Raw genomic sequence first — 22,433 nt, 5'->3', positions numbered from 1 at the left:
TTTATTTATTTGTTGCACTATTCACGTTGATTTTGCGGTTGCCGATTATTTAAGATGTTGTCTGTTTGCTCCTCTTCTGTGCTTGCGCGCCTGTTTCCTTGCTTTTCTTGTTGCACGCAGGGCGGAGTAGAAGTAAAAGCTGTTGAATGGCATACCGTGTGCTAGGCTCGCCGTATGCATTGGTGCTCCACCAGCATGTGACATACCTGCGCTTGCGTCGTCAGCCCTTCAAGGTTTACTGTCGGACGTTGACCACAACTTTGTTTTATGCTCTGCTATTCCGCGCCCGTAATGCCTTTTGCACGGTCGCGCCTGATGGCAAGTCGCACCTGCAGATGTGGCAGCTAGTAGATGCGGTGGAGCGGTCTGGTATACAAGGCGTGGAAGATCCGTTTCTCGTAAAGAAACGTACGCATCCAAATATTCATCTGGCAACGTGGAGTATTTTTGTGTACGCGTCGTGGTGGCTAGCAAAGACAGGGGCGATGTATCGTTGGGTCGATGGTGAAAGCATTGAGGTTGTGGAGGGTTATTTTCGCTATTTCCTCCTTATTCCGGGCATTGGTGTGCCGCGAGCCATAGTGAGACAGTTCCGACAGGCGATGCAGAGACTGACTTCTGTCACGGGGGTGTCAAAGGAGACGGCGCCGTACATGCATGAACATTTCCAGCGTCTCTGTGGCGCTCTGGAGGAGCATTTCCAGCAGCATTCAGAAACGATGTTTCTTCTTGGGACGCCACACCCCACGCTGGCGGACGTTTCCATGGGAGCAGCGTTTTCCGCCAACTTCTTGATGGATGACCCGCCCGCATCCTTCGTCGTGCAGAAGTTCCCCCATCTAAACCGCTACCTGGAGCGAGTGACAGGGTGGCGTGGGGGCTTCTTTTTTGGGGCGGAGCACACAGAAGAAATGAATGAGTGGGTAAGCAAAGCATCAGGCGGCTACGCGGACGTAATCCCCGAGTCACTGTCGACTTTTTTTCAACTAATTGAAGAGGTGATGCCCTTTATGCTGTCGCAGTGCGCGGCATTTCATGCCTTCATGGCGGGTGATGGGGTGCGGCAGCTAAAAAGGGAGCCATTGGAGGGGCCGTGGAAGGGATGCAGCGGATATCTTGTTCCACAGGTGACGGAAATTAAATCCCTCATGATTATTGACAATGGCGTGTACACCGTGAGGGCGCGTGCACAAGACCTTGAGGTGGCGTTGTTGGCTGCCCGGGAGGTGGTAGATGATGATTTTAACACTGATGATGAAGGTTTGGGTGAAGTTGCGGAAGCGAGTATACAGAAGATGACTTCTGCAAGCTCCAATTTGACACATGAAACATTGCGGCCAGAAGCGGGATCGAAAACACGTGCGGTTGTGTCGTCAGACACATCGGTCGACAACAACGTTGCCGCGGAAATGGATGCGGGTGACTCGCTAGCGGAGGATGCAGATTTTCACCGCGTCTTCACCAAATCCAATTATCGTCAACGTGGTGTCCTTCCAATGAGACGAGGCACGAGTAACTTAAGTTCTATTGCTGTGGATTCCCGCCTCGATGCACTTCGAACAATGTTGTACAAGATGCATCATCCACACTACACACTCTCCAGCGTCTTTCATGGTCGAAAGATGTTTGTGGCTATCATACCTGAATACGAGGTGGACCGAAAGCGGAAGGAAACAAAAAGTGGCGTCGTGTAGTGGGGTGGGATCCTCTACCTAACTCTATTTTTTTTTTTTTTTGTACTTGTGTGTGTGTGTGTGTGTCCGTGTCTGTGTAGATGCATGCATGTTAACTTCCTTGTTTTTCTTTTTTTTTTCTTTTTTTTGCGACGTCCTCTTGCCGCTACTCTGCTTTGCCCATCTATTGCGTGGGGGCCGTGTGAGACTACCCGCAAAACGTTGCTCGAGAAGGGGAAATAATGTTGGAAGCCAGCCGTGTGCGTCTGCTCAATAGGCAGACGCAGAAATACATGACAAAACTGCGCTACCGCTTTCGCCGACCACAGGTGTTGCCGCTTCGTCAGACAGCCGAGCAGCGGCGCAACACGATTCTTGAGATTTTGCGAAAACGTCGGATATCCTCGGGGGATCACTCGCCATATCATTACGTGGAGCAGCGATTGTACTCAAAGTCGTCACGACTTGATCGTGAAGGGGTGAACCTCAATAAAACGTACGCGCTACAGGGGCTTGGTGACATGGAGCCACTACGAAATAGCGCCAACTTTGGTCTGTCTGAAAAAGATGCACTCAAGTATGAGAGTTGGGGGGAGCGTGCGAAATACACCTCGCCACCACTTCCGTTTACGCCTCTTGCGGCACGAAAACTCGCTTCAGGTGCATTCTGGCCCTCAGCGCCTGAACCGACGGGGATGATGAGTAAGGAGGTGCGGTTTTTGCGGCATGCGTCGAATATGTCACCGAGTGCCCGTGCATTCTGTGAGCGGGTGGCGTATCATTTGCGCCGTTCTTTGAAGGCGTGTCCTGCACACATTGGGGAGCGCATAGACTTTGCCCAGCTTGTCATTCAGGAAGTTTTAGGGTCACGCCGCTCGAAGGAGATTTATGTTGTGTGGTCAACGGTGGATCCAGGGGCGCGGTTTGAGTTGGAGCCTTTACTTCATCAATTGAATCATTGGGTTCAACGGCTGGTTATTTCTCGAGTGAAGAGTCGTCCTCATATCCCTCGCGTGTCTTGGATCTACGATGGTGGCCGGCTGGAGCGAGAAATGCCACGGGAATTGATGAATGAAATGAAGAATTTTGTTGGTGAGGCCTCCACCACGCTGGAGACACGTGTAAAGTACCTCAAGGAGCTTGACACAATGAACCAGCGTATGAAAAACATCCCATGGTTTATGCCGTACCTGTGGAACAAGGAGGAAAAGGCCACACGGCGCAAGCTGATGGAGGCAGATTTGGCAGAAGTGGAACGGCGCCAGCGCAATGAGAACACTGTGCATCGGAGCTCGCCCCCACAGACGAGCCCACCACCGCAGTTTATCCGCTAGTCTCCACGTGTGTGTGTGTGTGTGCCTTTTTTCTTCTTTTTTTTCCTGCCAACTGCCTCGGTGTTTTATATGTTTTTTGTTCATAAATGTGTCTCTTTCTCTGTTTTTTGTATGTGCTTGTGTGCGTCTGTATTATTATTATTATTTTTTTTGTTCACATGAACGATAACTGCGTTCAGTTGTTTTTAACATTTTTTTTCTTTCTTTTACCATCTTAAAAGAAAAGAAAAAAAAAGAAAAAAAAAAAAGAATTGATTAATTACTTTTTTGCGGGGTGTTGTGTTGTGCGGGCTGTCTTTTCTTCTTTGTTATTGAAGTACCGAATACGGGACGCGTGTCGGGTGTGGCTGCCAAATGACGCGCCACGCACAGGTGACAGCTGCGCACCAAATGGTTGTGTTGCAGCCCAAGACGCAGCCCACGAGTCAGGATTCATCGCATCGCCGCGCAGCCACACGACGCTTTGCGCCATGGCGGTCCACCAATGCCGCTGGAGAGAGTGAACATGAATTGGATGCGGAATTATCGTGCGGGCTGTCATGTGGCGTCTCCTGCTTGCATCCGGGAAATGTCGAACGATCTCCGAGGCAACCCTCGAGTGCGTTATTTTTCTCCCCAATTGGCAGGCGAACGGCGTTGCAACGAAGACATTTTGTGACTGGCGGTGTTGCATCCAAGACCGCTTCCGCCGTTTTTTGCTCACGGCGCACACTACATGAACTTGGTGTCTCTGTTTCTGAAGAAAATGTGATGGCAGCGGGGGATTTTGTATCGCTTCTGGACGAAGTTGTTGTTCCTGCAAAATATGCGGTGCGCCTGCATGATGTCGAGGGGAGAATGTTGGTTGTTCATGGCGATGCCAGTGTGGAGGCGTCTCCCATTGCCCCTTATCTGGATCGCTCTAGAGTCAATGACAGGAAATATTTTTACATGAAACCGTTACTGGAACGCCCTGCCCTTTTTAGCAGTTCCCATTTGTGGCATACGGGTACGAGTGACGGTGCCGGCGTTGCCGTGCCCCGGTGGAGACAATACACAGTGGCGGTGGCACTTTACATTGCGCTGGCCGATGCCGGGTATTGTGATCGGGCATTACCATTTCTGTCGATTCAATGGATAAATTGGCGAAGGTTGTTGCGTCACCAGATGCATCTGAGACTTGACCTCATGAAAAATGACGTCACACGTGAACTGTTGCAGCCATGCTACAAACATCTCCATCATTCTCGTGATATCAAAGAAGAAGAAGAAGAGGAAAGAAAAGTGCCAGTGGCATTACATCTTCCACTTTCCACAAAGGGCGTTCTGCACCGTCCGTGCGGAGCAAAAGGGGAGTTGCCATCTTTGTCTACCCAACCATTTACAGATGCGGAAGTGTTTCAGCTTTTTTACCTTCAGCTTGTTTTTCGTGCTGTGTATGATATACGTTTCCCTGGTATGATGGCTGAGGCGGAGGGAAATCCCCTGCGTTCTGATCTTGTGGGGGCGGACAACAGTGGCGTGCAACCGTTAGCATTTGAACACCCAACTTTGCCTGACCACTGGCTCCTTTTTCCGCCACGATCACGAGTACTTCACCTGGTGTCTCTCGAGGAAGTCATTATTCCACACTATGCATCTCCGCAAACAATTTTGGATACGACACGGCAACGGCTTTTTGGCGCCACGCCACTGTTACCGTGTCAAGGTCAATTGGGACGAGAAGTGGTCATGAAATGGGCAGTGCATCGTGTTGTCCAATCTCCACAGGAGGCCTTTATTGCGTTAGAAGAATTATTTAAATTTTTTGAGGATCCCTATGGCATCAAACAACAATTTATATGGCAGGCCTCCGTTGCACCACGCACATATCGGTGTGGAATGGCTTCTCTGACACGGTTGCATGAGAACAACGTAGAGCTGTCTAAATTTTTTTATTTGCTAAAGAATTTTGACGGTGCTGTTCCACGGGGGATTTTACCCTTACCCGCTGAGAAAACACAAGTGAATACAGGAAACAAAGAAGATGGTATCGTACAGCTTTGGCGACAATACCTTCAAGAAGGTTCTATTGCATTGTTTGATGGAAACACAGATGCAATTGAGATTATACGGTTTCTCGGGAGTGGTGGTAGTAGTTTGGTATACGAGGGAAGGCTTGGTCCACAGTCCCTTCCTGTTGCTGTAAAATGTCTCATTCTTCCAAACGGCATGGATCACGAGACGTATGTAAAAGAATCTCTGACTAATGTGGCATTTTTTGTACTCTTTAATCAAATGGAGAGATGCGGTATTTTGGGAGGGACTCATATCTACGAGTTTGTAGTGAGTGACACCCCTCCCAAAGGGATGCCAGAGGAGGATGTGCTTACATGCAGCCGTGGGGCGCATGTCAATTCCTGCACAAAACTTTGTTACGTCGTGACGCAACTCATGGATGGTGTTATTGGCAGGTTTGTGACGGAGGAGGAAGATGCATTTGACCCCTGCTATGACACCATTGTCAACACCCCACTGTGTGATGGGGAAGTCTTTCAATTTTTGTATACCCAACTTGTCGCGCGTGCGTTGTTTGATTATATTATTTTAGACTTTATGCTGCACGGCCAGCTTCGGGGTGATAATGTCGGCTACGCTTTTGTTTCCCGTGATGAGGGGGGGACACCCGGTCGTCCATCGTATGACGGCATCATCATGATGTTTCAGACACCAAAAGACGCTTCCCCACGATATCTACGATTTCCTGCAGGCATCTCGGATTCAAGTGAGCTGAGACCGCTGCGCTTTATCCGCTTTATCGACCTTGGACAGGGGAAGCAGCCAACGACGGAGAGATTGTCGCAACGCGGTCTCATTGGCGAGACGGTTGTGGACTCCTGCATCACGGACGATGGACTTGGACGCTACTGGCCTTTGGACCGCATTTATAGTAAATACATTGATACGATTGGCACGTTGGCCCGCACGGCGGTTGAATGGGGAGCCAATCTTTGCGTGGACTCCCCGCAAGCGGCGGAGGCCGCACTGGAGGAGTTATTTGAGCTTTATGCGCCCATGTATGGTGTCGCGACGCCAAAATCCGAGGAACTTGCCAGGCATGCCGTCTTTGAATGGACTCCCTTGACCGTGAGAGAACTGCGTCGTCAGTCTGTGTACCGGTGCAAAGACGACGACAGCAACTGACGACGATGGTTCACGGAGAGAGAGGGCGTGTCTGTGTGTGTGTCTCTGTCTTTGGTGAGGTGAGTGTAGGAATAATTGGGAGGGAAGGGGGGGGAGTTTCTGTGGTGTCTTTGTTTAAATGCATGCCCGGACTTTTGCACTCATTATTATTATTATTATTATTATTATTATTATATATTTTTCTCTTTTTTCAAAACTTTTTTTCCTTTTGCTTCTCTCTTATTTAAATATATACACCCATGCTTTTCTGTATTTGCGTGGTTATTTCTATACAACAAGAGAGGAGGGAGCGGAGGCAGTTGTGCGTTCCACCAGCTATTTGACCTCACATCTCACCATCGACAATGTAATATACATACATACATACACGCAGAATGGGAAACACACAGTTGCGGGCATGGATTGAATACATCCACGGGTTTTTTCTTTTTTTTTTTTTTCTTGTCTTCATGTCTTATTCTCTTTTCATGTGAAATACTGCAGTTCCCATTGACGGGAAGACAATAGATACACCACACAAGAAAAAAAAAAAAAAAACAGGTGCCGTCACATTCATGGTTCGCTTTTGAGAGGGAAAGAGGGGGAAAACGAGATTTTGGAGGTGGAAAAATGTGAATCCGTGAATGAACGCGCATTGAGTTTATGTGCATCATTTCTGCGTTGTTTTTTTCTTTTTTTTTTCATTTTTATTTTATTTTTTAATTTATTTTATGAATTGTACCTTTTCTGTGAGTCTCTCTTTCTCTCTCCGTGCGTGTGTGTGTGATGTATTTTTCTTCCGTTATTATTATTATTATTATTATTTTGTTGTTGTTTTGGATGTCGCCTGTATTTGTAAACACATCCATGTATGTATGTATGTATATATATAAAGGAGCTAGAAGGGGTTTAGGGGGGTAGTGACTCGTGCCTCTGTGTTACTGTGAGGGAGAAGGCAATGACGGACGCTCCGAGGACACGCGTCCTAACAAAAGAAGAGATGGAGCGAAGTGCAGTCCGTCTTAGCACAAGTCGTCGTCCAGAAGTGAAACTTCCTCCGTTGGTGCAGCAAAAGACACGTACCAAGGAGGAGGTGGAGCACAGCATTAAGCACCTATACGACGATTCTCTTGCCCATCGACAACAACGTCTGCGCGAGATTGAAGAGAGCGTCAATGCGGAAATAAGTAAGTTTCACGCTAGTAAGAAGAAACTGGATGACGGTGAGAAGGAATCGTTGGTGCATCGTCTGTACGACGAGTCTGTTCAGCGGAAACAACAGAATTTACAGGGGCTGTATGAACGTGAGTTGTCACATCTGGCTAGTACGCGCAGGACACTTGGAAAGAAGGAGCAGGCGACAGTTGTGGCACGCCTCTACAATGAGGGTATGGAAAATAATCGCAAGAAACACATTGCGTTATTTGAACGCTTTGTACTAGACCGACAACCGAAGACAGTGTACCGTAGCGAGGAGGAGGTGCTGGCGGCATGTGAGAAACTTTCTAAGGGCGAGGGTGTCATGTCCGCATGATATTTTTTGATCAGTCACCGCGGTGAAGAAATACTTTTTTTTCTTTTTTTAATTTCTCTGTTTTTTTTTTTTTTTCTTTTTTCTGTGAGGACGTCAATAATTGACGGTTGTGAGGCTCGAGTGGAGGAGCTCAAATGTAAGTAAGAGTTATCAGACGAACATACATACATGGATATATACAATACAATATATGCATGTGTGCATGTCTCTGGATGAAGGCTATGTACCTCAGGCAAGGTGATTATTTCCTCTATTTGCGAAGGAGCACACATGAGGAAAGTGAAAAAGAAGTTACTGAGCCTTCTTTTGGTGGTTCGTTGAAATGTTTTGCGCTAAAATATTATTCCTACATGGTTCTTGTCTTTCTGTCCCTCTTGTTTTTTTTTTTTTTGTGTGTGTGTGTGTGAGTGTGTGAGTGTGTTTGTTTGTGGAGGTTTCTGTGGGCATCAGGGGAGGCACACGTACGTTGGGAAGGAAACAGGATCACCGGAGAAGGAAAGGCCTGTATGTACGGTCTGTTTTTTCTTTTTTTGTGTGTTTGTTTTTTTCTTTTTGTGGATAGACGTGTATTCTTGAGATCATCCTGGCTGGCACGACCTTTGAGAGACCATCTCCTTCTCCGCCAGACCTCATTGCCTTGGAATTATCATCCCTGGTGCCATTTCTCTTGGCTTTCCGCCAAATTTTGATTTCTATTTATTGGCGGCGGTGTTTTGGTCTGATATTATTATTAATATTTATTATTATTATTACCCTTTTCCCTTTTCCGTTTTAGTTTGCTTTGCGAGTCATGCAGGCCAATGCAGTCGAGCAAGTCGCCATATGGCTCTGCGAAAATCGGTGCCCCACGACGCTGGTGGAGCTTTACCACGAATGGAAGACCGTTCACAATGAATTGCACGCCCGATTCCTTGAATTGGCTGCTGCGTGCACTTCATTCGATAATCTGCCTGGAGGCGCCGAGGACGATACAGGTGCGGCTCTTGAGGGGGCGGTGGCAGATATGCTTGTGGCATACGGAAAGCAAAGGGGCAAGGCTGCTCTCTGGAGGACTGTCAAGAAGGCGAGGAAGCAGCTTTCATCCTTGGACACCGCGTCTGTGGGGAACGATGAGGGCGATTTACATTTGCTTCTATCTCCTCTTGCTCCCGTGGCAACCACCGTTGGGGAGGAAAAACAGACTCTTCTCACTGAGACTCCGAGACATGGAATTAGTGTTATTAGTAGTCACGGTGGTAGTGGTGGTGGTGATGGCATGGGGGCTCCTTTTCACCCACAACTCCAGCATTTAGAGGAAAAGTTAGAACAGACGATTGCGGTACTTTCAAAAGGACTGCCGACGCTTGTGAGTGCCGTGGATCCCATGCGGAAGGACGTCCTCATTCCCATCATTGGCCTTACAGCAACCCTACATAGCACAAAGGCGAACAAAGCCGCTTCTCGTCTTCAGCTTCTTACACTTTACACGCGTCCGAATCGAGAGCACCGGGCGGCGGTTGCAGAAGCATGGGCAGTGACATTGCGAAACGTTCCATCATCTGTCTTGGAGTACGACATTGTGCCAGAGTTGTATAATCTTGCAAATGCAAGGTCAACGGAGAAGCACATTTTGGCTCTGGATTGTGTGATTTGTCTAGCCCCTCTCTTGGGGGTTGGGTATCATGCATTGCGTAAGTCCATTTGCCAAGGTTTATTGCGACCACTGAGTGAGGATGAGGCGCGTACAGTGCGTTGGCATGTGGTGCGGTCTATTGCCGAACTTTGGCCTATACGTTCTAGTGATATGGAGGAGAAAAACACGAGTCATGACATTGCGACTGATTCTCTTTTATGTTATGCGGAACTTATTTTACGTCTTGGTTTGTATGATTCCAGTGGTACAGTGCGACGGTTTGCTCTTCAGAGTTTGCGAAAACATCTTCTACTTCCAGCGTGTACGCCATGCCCTGTGGTGCTTACGCGTATTTTACCATTATTCTTATCATTTCTTGAAAGGGAGTCTGCCGTGATGGATTGTGATGAGACACCGATAAGAAAAGGCAGTAATGCCAGGGTGTCAACAAATGTTGATGTTGTGGAAGAAAATGTGGCGAGGAACACATTAATATTGGCCAGACTTATCGAAGATGCCATTGGAAATGCTCTGAAGGGTACTGCAGGTGGAAATGGTGGGGTGGAGACGTTTGTGTTGAATGCCTATCTCCACGTGGTAATGCCTTCCGCGTACGCCATGGTGCTTGTAAGCCAAGAACAAGACACACTGCAGGCCTCCATTTGCGCCGTGGCATCGGCATTAGCGTTGTTGGTTACTGCCCTTCGTATGGATCAATGGGTGCGGGTGCGAAATTCACTTGAGATGTTTATCGCAGAGAGGCGCGTTCGTGACCATGGTGATAGTGATGTTAGGCGCAGCGCCGGGTGGCGTGAACGGCAGTTGTGCTTTCTTTTTGCCTTTTTGACGTCGGTCTCTGGCGGGAAGGAGACCGCTGAGAAAACTCCACAGGCCGAGTTCAGCAGCATCATGAAGGACGCCTCCATATGGTTGCGCGAGTTGTTGCTGTTGGAGGCGACGGAGGATGGACGACACGAAGCGCATGAACAGACGCGGGGCAAAAGGGGAGAGGCGGGTGAATTTATACATGCAGAGGAGGCAAAATGTGATGGGGCGAAGCGATCCGAGGCGAGTGCGAGGCTCGATGCTTGTGCGAATTGCCTCCTTTGGTTTGCAACGCATGTGGATGACGAAGGCGGCAATGCGGCGGTGGTTTCCTCCGTGCTGTGGTCTTTTGCCAAGTCACATGAGGAGAGGCAACGGATGCTGGCCATTGCCCTCGTGGAGCGTATGAGCGGTTTACCGAAGAACGATCGGGCGCGGGAAACGAGTATTTGGCCCCCTTTGTTGCTTCTCATGAGTGATACCGTCTATGCGGTGAAGGAGGCGGCCGTGAAGGCGGCGCTATCAATGGTCAAGTGCCTCAGCACCCCTGCTGCGCACGAGAAGGTGATGACTGCGGTGTTCACGACGGTCGAGACGGAGCGATGTGCGTCACGATTGGGCGTGGCATTCCTGCGGCACTGGTGTTCACTCATGCACGTGATGCCGGCAGAGCCACGCGAGTCATTCCTGTATCCCCAGCTGGTCACTATGATTGGCCAACTGACAGACACAATACGTCGGATGGAGGGAAAAGCGGCAACAGTAACGGCATTGGGAAGAAGAGGCAGTCAACCGCCCCCTACGGAAGAGAATAAGCTGATCGAGGATGCGTTAGAATCGGTGCTCGCCGTCTTGGCAGCGATACCCCGATGCGCCGTTGTGACACCACAGCTTGTGAACAAGTACCTCATCCCCAGCATTCGGCTTCTTGTCTCTTTAAAGTCCCTTCCCGCATCGAGCCGGTCCCAGCTGCTGAGCATCACGAAGGAATACACGGTGCTGCTGGAGTCCAGTAAAGGGCTCCGCGGTACACCCAGTGTATTTGACCGAATGCGAAGTGGGTGGAAGAGGCAATTTTGATGAGTTATTTTTGTATTTTATTTTATTTTATTTTTTTGTTCCATCGTAGTTTTTATTCCCTCTTTTTTTACGTCTGCATGTGTGTCTGTCTGTCTTTTCTTCAAAAGGGGCGTGACGGTTGTTTTCATCCCGCAGACGTCTGAAAACAAAAAATGAGAAGAAGTTGAAAAAAACGACAGCAATTTTATTTTTATGTTGCTAAAGACTTTTGAGGTTTTTTTTTTTTTCTTTCCTTTGCTTTTATGGGTTGACTCCCTTACTCCCTCTAATGGCCGGGAGTAGACATCCATTCATGAGACACGCCTCTGCACACGTTTTGTGAATTTTTTTTTTTTTTTGTTTCTGCCGGGGAACATGCGTTGGGTTGAAAATTTACACACACACACACACACACACACACACACACACACACACGGACGCAGTAAACAATAAAAAGGGTAGATAGAGAGAGTTTTGAGAGAGGCGGGGTACGAGGAGGAGAAAATCAAGCAAACAAACGGGGGTTGCTGAACCCACTGGACACTCTTCATTCTCCGGAGGTCAATGTTTATCATTAGTTGGAATGTGGCAGGGTGGTCCTCGACGTCCCGAATGATACGAGAGGACTTTGGAAGCATTGCATCTTTTCTGCAGCGGACTCAAGCGGACATTGTTTGCCTACAGGAAGTGAAGGGGTCGTGGGCAAAATTAGAGGCGGATCCTTGTGGTATGGGCGCCAGTGACGGCGGAAGGACGTTGGCCATCGATGGATGGGAGTCGTTTTGGTCCTTCAGTGGTAAAGCACACCGTGGATTCAATGGGGTGGTGTCATTTGTCCGGAAGGATCTCACATGGTGGTGTGACTCCCGTCCGTTTAGTGAAGAGGATTTGAATGATGAAGGCCGTGTGATTGTCACCTGCCATAGTGCCTTTGTGGTGGTGAACACGTACGTCGTGAACGCCCGTCATGGCCAACGCATGGCGTTTAAAATGCGTTTTTTGTCCAGTCTAAAAAATCTTTTAACTCGGCTGAAAAAGCAAACGGGTAAACCTGTCATTTTGCTAGGGGATTTGAATCAGACATATCGAGCGGAGGACGCGTGCTGGTCTTTGCGGCGACTGAGTTTACCCGCGCTGCGCAACCTTGTCCACGTGTGTCAAGCGGGGGGAGAAGAAGCAGAGAAAACATGGGCGCAGCAGTTTCCGTGGCTTCCCATGCCTACCTTGCAACGGCTGCAGGGAATCATAACGGAGCAGGTCTCTTGTATGCTTCTTGCCGGTGATGACAATGAGGACGTTGTTGATTCTAACAAAAGTATCAGCGTTGACAGTGCCGTTTTGGATGAAACGCGGAACGACACGGAGGACGGTAAAAATGGAAATACGGGAGCCCATAAAAGTCTCACCCTGCTTAAGCAGCTGATACGAGAGCGTCGAGAGCAGCGTAGACGGAATGGTGGTTCAGACCCGCTAGCGACGTTGGAGGAACTTTGTAGGGCTGGCCTTCAAGATGTCCCTGTGGAGTCTTTCATGCGTCGTCAACCATCGACGCACAACCGTGAGCTTTTTGCCCTGACACAGTACTGTGGTTTACCCCCACATGAAGACGTGGGTGTGCAGTTTATGAAAAGGCTTCTTGACGAACTGCACTTGTGCGACACCCTTCTCGTGACGTCTTCCTCGGCGGAGAATAAGGCGCAACGACAAGAGGGAGGCGAAGCGTCGATGAGGGTTGTGTGCCCGTATACATGCTGGGATCAATCCAGGAATAGGCGGCAGCGAAACGAGGGGACGCGTATTGACTACATCTTGATTGATGAGATGCTTCTCCCGGCCTTGGTTCCGTGTGGTATGACAGAAAACAACGTCGGGGTTTTCTCCCCCATGATGGGTGAAGCGAATTCGTTGTTTGCGGCAAAGAAGGAGGCGTCATCCGCTTTTTTTGATGAGTTTGATGGTCGATCCGCGCTTGTTGGTGCGCGCCGCGCGATGGCAGACGGAATGTACCCGGCAGCTCCGTTTGACGGCTCGGGCCTGCCGCCGTTGAGCACGGAGGCGAGAGACGTGCAGTTCCGTGGCCTGCCGTCGACGGGTCTGTTCGTTACTCCGCCGCAGTACAGTGACCACAGCGGGGTGTGTGCCCATTTTGACGGCATATCGCTTGCCCCACGGCCAGGCAAACTAGAGGAGCGGCACCGCTGCCAGTACCGACCTCCCGTTAGCCTGCATGCATTCTTCGCAAAGCGCTTAAGGGACGAAGAAATGACCATAAGGACAGAAGCCGCCGTAACGGTGCCAAAAACGCCAATGGGGGAGAAGGGGAAGAGGCCGCACTTGCCAAAAGTTGTGGAAAAGCAAAAGGAAGATAACCCGGCAATTGAAATTACCGATGTTATTTCCTAAAATCCATCCAGAGACACATAAGCACATATCTCACTTACTCCTGTCATGAAGAGACAAAAACAGAGGGATATAAATATATATATATATATATCGAGAGAGAGAGGCAAACAAACGAGAAAAAACAACAACATAAAAGTATATTTTCTTTTATACTTCTTGTGGTAGGGATGACGTTAAATATTTTACCATCTTTGCTTCTCTTCTTTTTTTTTTTTTCATTTATGCGTGGTTGTTGTGGCGTCGTTTATGAATGTCCCTGCCAAATATACCTCCAATATGTAAAACAAAGGAAAACAAACACACACACACACAAAAAAAAAAAAAAAAAAAAAAAAAAAAAAAAAGAGTACTTGTAAAGGAAAGAGACGATGAGTCGTGCTATAATTGCAGAGAAGGCTACATTGGCGTCTGAGCGGGCTAAGGAGTTTATTACGGGTGGTGGTGGCAACATTGTGTCACGGGCCCGCTCACTCATCTCAGGGGATGCACAGTTCTTCTCGGTGCAGCCGAAGCTGGAGGATCTGCGTCATCACCTCGATTCCGACTCACTTCAAGAGAAGCGAAGCGCGATGAAACGTATCATTGCGCAGATGTGCAAAGGGAATGACATGTCTAATCTTTTTGCCGATGTAGTGAAGAACATCCACACCTCGTCGATTGAATTACGGAAGCTTATTTATTTATACATCACACACTATGCAGAGGACCGCCCCAATGAGGCACTTCTCTCCATCTCTGCCTTTCAAAAGGATTTGATGGACCCAAGCATGCATGTACGCTCCCTCGCTCTGCGGATGCTTAGCACAATACGCATTCCTGCCATCCAGCCACTGGTGTTGCTTGCGGTAACGAAATCCGCCTCGGACTCGGAGCCATTAGTGCGAAAGACGGCTGCTATTTCTCTTGCTCAAATGCACGCCATTAGTACCAATGATGAAGATATTGAAACGGTGCATAAACTTCTGGGGCAACTTTTGGCCGACAAGTGTCCAGAAGTTACATCGGCAGCTGCGCTCTCTTTTATTGAGATATGCCCGGACAAGATGAGCCTTATTCATGCCGTTTATCGTGATTTCTGCCGCTCACTTTTGGACTGTGACGAGTGGGGGCAGGTGGTGCTTCTTCATGTACTTCTGCGTTATGCACGAACACAGTTTATGGACCCTAACATTTCTTCCAAGCCGTGTTTAACGAAGCATACACGCAAAGAAAAGGAGAAGGATAGCCTTAAAAAACAAACGGTCGATACGAAGAGGTCCTCAACAACATCCTCTTCTTCTTCGTCTTCTTCCTCCTTGTCCTTAACGTCTTGTACGGAGTCTTCGTCCGATGCGATTTCCCGGGGAAACGGCCACGGCTCTCAAAAAAGTATCGATTTTCTTTTGGACGCCGATCATCGCCTTCTTATTGATTCTGTAAAGCCACTTTTTATGAGTCTCAACAGCGCTGTTGTAGTGGCGGCCACCTCATTGTTTTATCATTGCGCCCCTAGTGTTGAATTGGATGTGTGTGTTCGACCGCTGCTACGTTTACTTGGGGGTCCTGAAGAGCAACATGCCATCGTTCTTAGTGCCATATATACTGTTGTGCTGTCACGTCCAGAGCCATTTGTTCCGTACATTAAAGAGTTTTATCTTCTTCCACACGATGTGAGTGATGTGCGGGAGCTGAAACTGCGCATCATTTCCAAACTGGCCACCAAAGATAATTTCATGGAACTTTTTCGGGAGTTCCGCGTGTATGTTCGCAGTTTCCATCTGGACAACGTTGTTGATGCGGTACGAGGGCTTGGACTAATTGCGGGACGGTTGCCGAAATGCGCCCCACAAGTGATGCGGTTGTTGGTTCCTCTGATTTCCCACCATAATGCAGAGGTGGTGTCAGAGTGCATCTCGGTTTTACGTCTGCTTGTCATTCAGGGAGGTGACAAGACCCGCACAAGTCAATTGGTGTATCGGTTGCTGCAGCAGGTGGTGAAGGACGAGATTACGGTGGAATCCGCAAAGGCCAGTATTCTTTGGCTTGTGGGGGAGAACATTCAGCGTCATGTGGCCATTGCTACCGCAGCACCGGAGTGCTTTCGAGTGTTTGCGAAGAGGTTTTCACAGGAGGGTTTAGATGTGAAGAAGCAGGTCCTAATGCTTGGCTGTAAGATTTGGCTTTTTCTAGACGGTAGCAGTTCGATGGCCGATCGCTTTTGCAAACTTTTCTTTTATGTATTGGAGCTTGCCCGGTTTGATGAGGATTACGAGGTGCGGGACTGCGGTCGTTTCATTCAATGCGCTGTGAATCGTCAGAGTGACACATTTTCGGCGCTGAAGCACGTCTTGCTGAGTGAGAAGCCGTTGCCGCAGTCGAATGACCCGTACGTGGAGCGCACGCACTATCAGCTTGGCACCATGTCGCACCTCTTCGGTAACTCCCTCTTCGGTTACCGCAAGCTGCCGCCGTGGTCGGAGGTTCCAACGGACCCAATGCTGCGTGGACCCCAAGCTGCTGGGTACGACGACGACGATGATGATGGTTCATCCCGCGACTTTGACAGTGATGCCTCCTCGACACTGTACAGCAGCTACAGCGAAACGAGTTCACCCGCTGATGGGGAGAGTAGTCGTGACTCGTTGCAATCTGCGTCTTCTGCGGAATCTTGTAGTGAAAAGGACGAGGAAGAGGAATGGGGTGAGAACACCCAGCGATCATCCTCATCATCATCATTACCTGCCTCCTCGGTGACATCTGGGGCGGATGTGGCCGTCGCCGCCGCGACGACGGTGAAATGCGACTCTACTAAACGTGTGAGTTGCCACGTCGATCCCGTCACGATATCCGTAACAGGAGAAAAGACGATGGGCGTGTGCGCTCATTGCAGCGCTACGCCTACGGGAACGGATGGACTGAAGCAGGACGAAGGGACATCCACCGCGGATGTTTTGCAGGTGACACCCCCGCGAGACACTGCGGGGGCCGTTAGCACGGAGGCGGACGCATCACGCCCTTCGCCACGGCCGGAGCCGTCAATGAAGGAGCTGCGAGGAGGCGAGCACGAGGAGAAAATGTCAGCGGATGAAATATAAACAACTTCCAGGCGTGTCTCCTTTTCTACCTCTTGTGAGAGGCTTTTTGGGCCAAAACAACGAAGGGACGGGGGCGTGGGAAAGAAATATTTATTTATTTATTTATTTATTTATATAAAAAAAGAAACTGAAAACAAAAACGAAATAAAAAAGCAGCAGGGGAGGGAAGGAAAGAAGGAGAAATGAAGTGTTTTTGTTCCTCTTTTTTTTTTTTTTTTTGGGTTTTAAATTTTATTATTTTTATTTTGGTGGTGATTTCTGACGATATTCTTCGCGTCTCTCTCCTCTTTTCTTTTCTTTTTTTTTTTTCATGTCTTTTGGCCGCTGCGGGAAAATAAAAGAACGCGACAGAAAACAAAACAAAACAAAAAAAAAATAAATAAGTCGGAGGCACACGACCAGCCACGAGGGTCGGAGGGAAAAAAAAAAAAAAAAGAAGCACAAAAAGTACGAGAAGAAATAAAAAATAAAAAAAAAAGGAGTGGACGAGAGGAATTTGGGGAAAAAAAGAAAAAAAAAAAGAAGACATCAAAAAGGGCGACAACTGGAGGAAAAAAAAAAAAATTTTTTTTCTTCTTTAAAAAAAAGACAGTTTACGTCCGTAGGAGAAAGGGAGAGAGAGAGAGAGAAAAAAAAAAAAAAAGGAGGGCTCAACAAACAAAAGAAGACACGCCGCTACATCCACACATAACAGTACGCATCGTCACGGTGAATTGGAGGAGAGGCAAACAAAAAGGAGAAGGGAAAAAAGGAAAAAAAAAAAAATAAATATATATATTATTTATTAGTTATTTATTTATTTATTGTTTACCGTCGCAACAACTCTCATACACAAACAGTAAGAATACGGCGCATACGCACGCACACACATTGGCTTAATTACTTCTTCACTCATCCACATTGAATCCCCTGACACATTTACACTCACACACTCACATATATATATATATATCAGTTCCCATACACACATCTACATATACACATACATACACACAAGAGGGAGGGGCGGGGGGAATACGTTTCTTCTACCCATCCACTTACGTAACGCGCAGCCGATTCAAAAAGGAAAAGAAAAAAAAAAAAAGGTATTTTTTTTTTTTTTTTAATTGGCTTGTCTTTTGGGACTTCCGTCAATTTGTCGGGTCAAATTTTTATTTGCAAGAGTATCCTAAATTGCTTTTTATTTCGGTGTGGAAAAGCAAGCAAAGAAAAGAAAGGAAAAAGAGCGGCGGCGGCAGTGACTGTAGAAGGAAGAAAAACAAAATAAAAAAAGGCGACAAAAAAAACGAAGGAAAGACTGGGGAAAACAACAACAAAATAAAACGAAATGTACGAATCGGCGGAGGATGAATTGTTGGCTATTAAGGGGGAATTATGGATGTGCGCGGATAGCGAGAAGCCCTATAAGGTTGGCGCGGGGCGGGGCTCCAAAAATTACGTCTGCATTGAAGAAGATCGCTTCTACGTGTACTCAACACGTAGCTCGCAGTCACGTTTGATAAAGGAAGTGGCGTTTCGATCCATGAAACGGGTGGCGTGGTTCACGCACAACCCAAAACCGCCGGTGTCCGGTGGGCACTACGGCGTGTCACCTCCTCACCCTCCCCCGCGCAGGGGACACGGTGTGGCTGCGCCTCAGACGCAGCAGTATTACTACATGGTGTTGGAGTTTATTCGTGACTACACTGTGGAAGAAAGTGAAAATTTGGCGAAGCGCGAGCGTGTTGTGTTGTGCACCGAAAATGCGCAAGACTTTCAGATTTGGCAGCAGTTTGTTGAGTCCTACAAGTGCACACGGGAGCCTCCGACTGCCGAGCTTCTGCAGGGGCGGTCACGGAAAAAGGCCACCGCCGCTGCAGAGTATGATCACGACGAGACGACAACGGAAGAAGAGAAGGATAGGGTGGCGGAATTGATGAATGCCTTGCGGCTGTGGAAGCACAGGGCGCTCCAGCTTCTTAACGAGACATCACAGGCGGTAGATTCTCCAACAAGCAGCGGAACGAGCGGATCTTTTGGTGTGGATCACGTGGATGCAAACACGTGGAAAACACGTGTAGATGCGCTGCTTGGAAAAATGAAGAAGCATGTAGAAAGAGACCCAGTTGGTTCAGACATTTCACACAGCGGAAAGGAATCAGCACGTTTAGTTGAGTTATGGAACGATGTTTACGAGAGACATGTTCCCAATAGTAGCCCTCGCGTATATGATGGAGACAACCACCGAGTAGAAGAACAGCAAAGACGACGTGTACAACACATCGAAGATATTTTGTCAAAGTCAAAGTTACCATTTACAGTTCTACCTGTTCCACAGAAGGTGACAAATGCATGTCATGTAGATGGCTTGGAAAAGACATGTTTGGCGATTGTTAGTCATTATGAGTCCACAAAGGGCCCTATAGAAAAGAGCGTGATAAGGGAGGTTGATGATAGTGATGACATGACGTTGCCCGATAAAATTCGACATGTGTACGAGACGTTACGTCAAGGGGAGGAAAATGTGTCACAGAAAGAAGATGCAGAAGACATGTTAGCCGAACTTCGCGCTGCACGTCGTGCTTTAGATGATAGCTCCTCTACTCCACAGGCTGCAATACACCACGTGCGTCAAGGTAAAACTATAGAGCGTGTAGCGAAAGAGGCACTGCTTTGTTTCACAGAGACCGCAGTAGAACTCTTTCAGGTATGCTACGAGGAATACGCATCGATTCGAGATCATATTCTTTCTGCAATGCGCGGAAGCAATGTGGGTGGAGACAAAATTGCCATAACATCGGAACACTTTGAGGTCGTCAAGGCATTGGAGGAGGAGCGACGAGCTGCAAAAACCAAACAAGAAGCTTTAGAAAAAATTATGGAAGAACTTGAGTATGTGAGACGTGACCGTGACATGGAAATTGGCATGTTAGAACAAAACTTTTCTCGGGCAAAGGATGGATGGGTGAATGATCTTTCAGTATTACAGACAAAATTAACCGCACTACAAAGTTCGATGACAAGAACGGCGGTTGTGTTACCGGATGAGAAGGCAACGTTGGTATCGCCACGGCAGGCACTCTATGGCGATGCAAAGGAAACACCGGATTTTGCCCCAGAAAAAAATACCGAAGACACGGATGACTCCATTAGACGATGGGCGACACAACTTGTATGCAATGGCGAAGAATTGCCGGGGAGCATCGTCGCCACACGCCTTCAGCGGTTCTTTTTTTGGGCACTAAAGAGTGTTGTGCCTCTTTGTGCGGGACGTGATACAAATTGCATCCTAGAACTTGTTATATGGGCAATGCAGAACCACCTAGCACTTCTTCAAACTGCTGCACGTGTCTTTGGTAGCCAGGCAATTGGTGCAGAAAGCGATGAAAGGACGGATCTATGCACTTCTCTTCAGGCACTTTACGACAACCATGTTCAACTAGAACAAATTATAGAGCATTATGCGGGTGTTGCATGTCCGAGCAACGTGAAAGGTAACGCTGATTTCACGGAAGTGAGCAATCGCTTACGAACTCTTAAAGACAATGAAGCAAACTTGCAAAACATACACACAATTCTTGAAACCACAAATGAAAATGTGGAAGAATATATCTTACAATTAATTAGTAGCCATAAACAACTCCAAACCATTAGAAAAATTGCTGGAGAACCAAGTGATATTGTGCAAGGTATTATCCATCAACAGCAGTTGATTCAACAACTTCAGAATGCATTACGGCAATTACTAGACAACGAAAAACACATGCACTTGTCAACAGAAGAACTTCTTAACCAAATACCATCACTTTACGGAGTACAAAAAGAGCTTCAACATACAAAACACCTACTCCAACAAACAGCCCAGTTAGTCGATACAATGGCAACGCAACTCACGGTGCAACAAGAAGAACTTGAAGAACGTATAGAACACACACACGAATACTACCAACAGCATCCGATACGCATACAAACATGGTCTGTCATCACAGAGACTGCAATTGCAGAACTCATAGAATGCTCACCCAACGCAATAACCAAAAAAATAAGAGAAATCTTAGAAGAGTTAAAACTATGCAAATCCATCTTAGGAGAAGAAAAAGTCAACACACAATCTTTAAAAAAGGATCATAAATTGACGCGCGCGCAGTGCCTGCACGGTATCGAGTCTGCGCTGGCCGCCCTTGGCGTGGAGGAGAGTGAGGAGCCAGCGGCAGCGGCCATCATGAGAGCGGCCGAGGAGGCGAGAGCACGTGAAGAGGAACTGCACGACAGACTGGACGAGAGCGCAGCGCGCGGACGGGCGCTGGAGTCGAAGCTGAGCGAGCTGACGCGGGTCGCGGACAGCCTGCAGCGTGCGCTGGACGGCAGCGTGCTTGCCGTTGAGGACGAGGAGGACGCGAGCGCCGCTGGGGACCGCGCGGTGGAGGCGCTGAAACGCCTGTGCGAGGACTCGGTCACCGTCTCGGCGGTAATGGGCGGCGCGATGCAGCGGAAACTGGAAGACGCCGAGGCCGAGCCTCTGCTGCTGCAGTGCCGGAAGATGGCGAGCGACATGGAGGCGCTGCGCAGGAGCGAGCAGCGCTACCGCGCGCTTGTGGGCGACGACGATGCGGGTGACCGCTGTGCGGACCGCGAGGACCCTTCGACGCGCGCGCAGTGCCTGCACGGTATCGAGTCTGCGCTGGCCGCCCTTGGCGTGGAGGAGAGTGAGGAGCCAGCGGCAGCGGCCATCATGAGAGCGGCCGAGGAGGCGAGAGCACGTGAAGAGGAACTGCACGACAGACTGGACGAGAGCGCAGCGCGCGGACGGGCGCTGGAGTCGAAGCTGAGCGAGCTGACGCGGGTCGCGGACAGCCTGCAGCGTGCGCTGGACGGCAGCGTGCTTGCCGTTGAGGACGAGGAGGACGCGAGCGCCGCTGGGGACCGCGCGGTGGAGGCGCTGAAACGCCTGTGCGAGGACTCGGTCACCGTCTCGGCGGTAATGGGCGGCGCGATGCAGTGGAAACTGGAAGACGCCGAGGCCGAGCCTCTGCTGCAGCAGTGCCGGAAGATGGCGGGCGACATGGAGGCGCTGCGCAGGAGCGAGCAGCGCTACCGCGCGCTTGTGGGCGACGACGATGCGGGTGACCGCTGTGCGGACCGCGAGGACCCTTCGACGCGCGCGCAGTGCCTGCACGGTATCGAGTCTGCGCTGGCCGCCCTTGGCGTGGAGGAGAGTGAGGAGCCAGCGGCAGCGGCCATCATGAGAGCGGCCGAGGAGGCGAGAGCACGTGAAGAGGAACTGCACGACAGACTGGACGAGAGCGCAGCGCGCGGACGGGCGCTGGAGTCGAAGCTGAGCGAGCTGACGCGGGTCGCGGACAGCCTGCAGCGTGCGCTGGACGGCAGCGTGCTTGCCGTTGAGGACGAGGAGGACGCGAGCGCCGCTGGGGACCGCGCGGTGGAGGCGCTGAAACGCCTGTGCGAGGACTCGGTCACCGTCTCGGCGGTAATGGGCGGCGCGATGCAGTGGAAACTGGAAGACGCCGAGGCCGAGCCTCTGCTGCAGCAGTGCCGGAAGATGGCGAGCGACATGGAGGCGCTGCGCAGGAGCGAGCAGCGCTACCGCGCGCTTGTGGGCGACGACGATGCGGGTGACCGCTGTGCGGACCGCGAGGACCCTTCGACGCGCGCGCAGTGCCTGCACGGTATCGAGTCTGCGCTGGCCGCCCTTGGCGTGGAGGAGAGTGAGGAGCCAGCGGCAGCGGCCATCATGAGAGCGGCCGAGGAGGCGAGAGCACGGAAGAGGAACTGCACGAC

General features: G+C 49.4%; 8 protein-coding genes across 8 annotated transcripts, besides 28 other annotated features; all 8 read left to right on the top strand.

Moving 5' to 3' along the window:
* Positions 1–22,433: part of a sequence feature (heterozygous, non-Esmeraldo-like haplotype) that runs on past the window's edge.
* Tc00.1047053504827.100 (hypothetical protein, conserved) lies at positions 147–1,694 on the top strand (the record flags this gene model as incomplete). Its single annotated transcript, XM_810803.1, has 1 exon — positions 147–1,694. One exon carries the CDS (start codon positions 147–149, stop codon positions 1,692–1,694), a length of 1,548 nt encoding a protein of 515 aa, XP_815896.1.
* Positions 1,742–1,772: a microsatellite.
* Positions 1,798–1,822: a microsatellite.
* On the top strand, positions 1,916–3,007 carry Tc00.1047053504827.90 (hypothetical protein, conserved; the record flags this gene model as incomplete). Its single annotated transcript, XM_810802.1, has 1 exon — positions 1,916–3,007. The coding sequence occupies one exon, from the start codon at positions 1,916–1,918 to the stop codon at positions 3,005–3,007; it is 1,092 nt and encodes a 363-aa protein (XP_815895.1).
* Positions 3,138–3,159: a sequence feature (AT_rich).
* Positions 3,224–3,258: a microsatellite.
* Tc00.1047053504827.80 (hypothetical protein, conserved) lies at positions 3,362–6,169 on the top strand (the record flags this gene model as incomplete). The annotated part of the gene is made up of 1 exon (XM_810801.1): positions 3,362–6,169. One exon carries the CDS (start codon positions 3,362–3,364, stop codon positions 6,167–6,169), a length of 2,808 nt encoding a protein of 935 aa, XP_815894.1.
* Positions 6,312–6,343: a microsatellite.
* Positions 6,589–6,636: a sequence feature (A-rich).
* Positions 6,833–6,869: a microsatellite.
* Positions 6,951–6,973: a microsatellite.
* Positions 7,016–7,040: a microsatellite.
* Positions 7,107–7,682, top strand: Tc00.1047053504827.70 (hypothetical protein, conserved; the record flags this gene model as incomplete). Its single annotated transcript, XM_810800.1, has 1 exon — positions 7,107–7,682. The coding sequence occupies one exon, from the start codon at positions 7,107–7,109 to the stop codon at positions 7,680–7,682; it is 576 nt and encodes a 191-aa protein (XP_815893.1).
* Positions 7,717–7,764: a microsatellite.
* Positions 8,073–8,112: a microsatellite.
* Positions 8,405–8,434: a microsatellite.
* On the top strand, positions 8,473–11,199 carry Tc00.1047053504827.60 (hypothetical protein, conserved; the record flags this gene model as incomplete). The annotated part of the gene is made up of 1 exon (XM_810799.1): positions 8,473–11,199. One exon carries the CDS (start codon positions 8,473–8,475, stop codon positions 11,197–11,199), a length of 2,727 nt encoding a protein of 908 aa, XP_815892.1.
* Positions 11,213–11,233: a microsatellite.
* Positions 11,574–11,613: a microsatellite.
* Positions 11,743–13,581, top strand: Tc00.1047053504827.50 (apurinic/apyrimidinic endonuclease, putative; the record flags this gene model as incomplete). Its single annotated transcript, XM_810798.1, has 1 exon — positions 11,743–13,581. The coding sequence occupies one exon, from the start codon at positions 11,743–11,745 to the stop codon at positions 13,579–13,581; it is 1,839 nt and encodes a 612-aa protein (XP_815891.1).
* Positions 13,649–13,672: a microsatellite.
* Positions 13,893–13,925: a microsatellite.
* Tc00.1047053504827.40 (beta-adaptin 3, putative) lies at positions 13,950–16,655 on the top strand (the record flags this gene model as incomplete). The annotated part of the gene is made up of 1 exon (XM_810797.1): positions 13,950–16,655. The coding sequence occupies one exon, from the start codon at positions 13,950–13,952 to the stop codon at positions 16,653–16,655; it is 2,706 nt and encodes a 901-aa protein (XP_815890.1).
* Positions 16,743–16,769: a microsatellite.
* Positions 16,846–16,974: a sequence feature (A-rich).
* Positions 17,007–17,030: a microsatellite.
* Positions 17,075–17,133: a sequence feature (T-rich).
* Positions 17,158–17,219: a sequence feature (T-rich).
* Positions 17,261–17,299: a repeat region.
* Positions 17,382–17,424: a sequence feature (T-rich).
* Positions 17,425–17,460: a sequence feature (AT_rich).
* Positions 17,568–17,650: a microsatellite.
* Positions 17,727–17,763: a sequence feature (AT_rich).
* Positions 17,911–17,983: a sequence feature (T-rich).
* Tc00.1047053504827.21 (hypothetical protein, conserved) lies at positions 17,983–22,433 on the top strand (the record flags this gene model as incomplete). The annotated part of the gene is made up of 1 exon (XM_810811.1): positions 17,983–22,433. A coding segment is annotated over one exon (4,451 nt), but the record flags the coding sequence as incomplete, so codon positions are not given.

The sequence above is a fragment of the Trypanosoma cruzi genome, genomic scaffold (assembly GCF_000209065.1).
Source record: "Trypanosoma cruzi strain CL Brener 1047053513111 genomic scaffold, whole genome shotgun sequence".
NCBI classification, from domain to species: Eukaryota; Euglenozoa; class Kinetoplastea; order Trypanosomatida; family Trypanosomatidae; genus Trypanosoma; species Trypanosoma cruzi.
The sequence above is the reverse complement of the archived record's forward strand: the minus strand, read 5'-3'. Positions and strand labels throughout refer to the sequence as shown.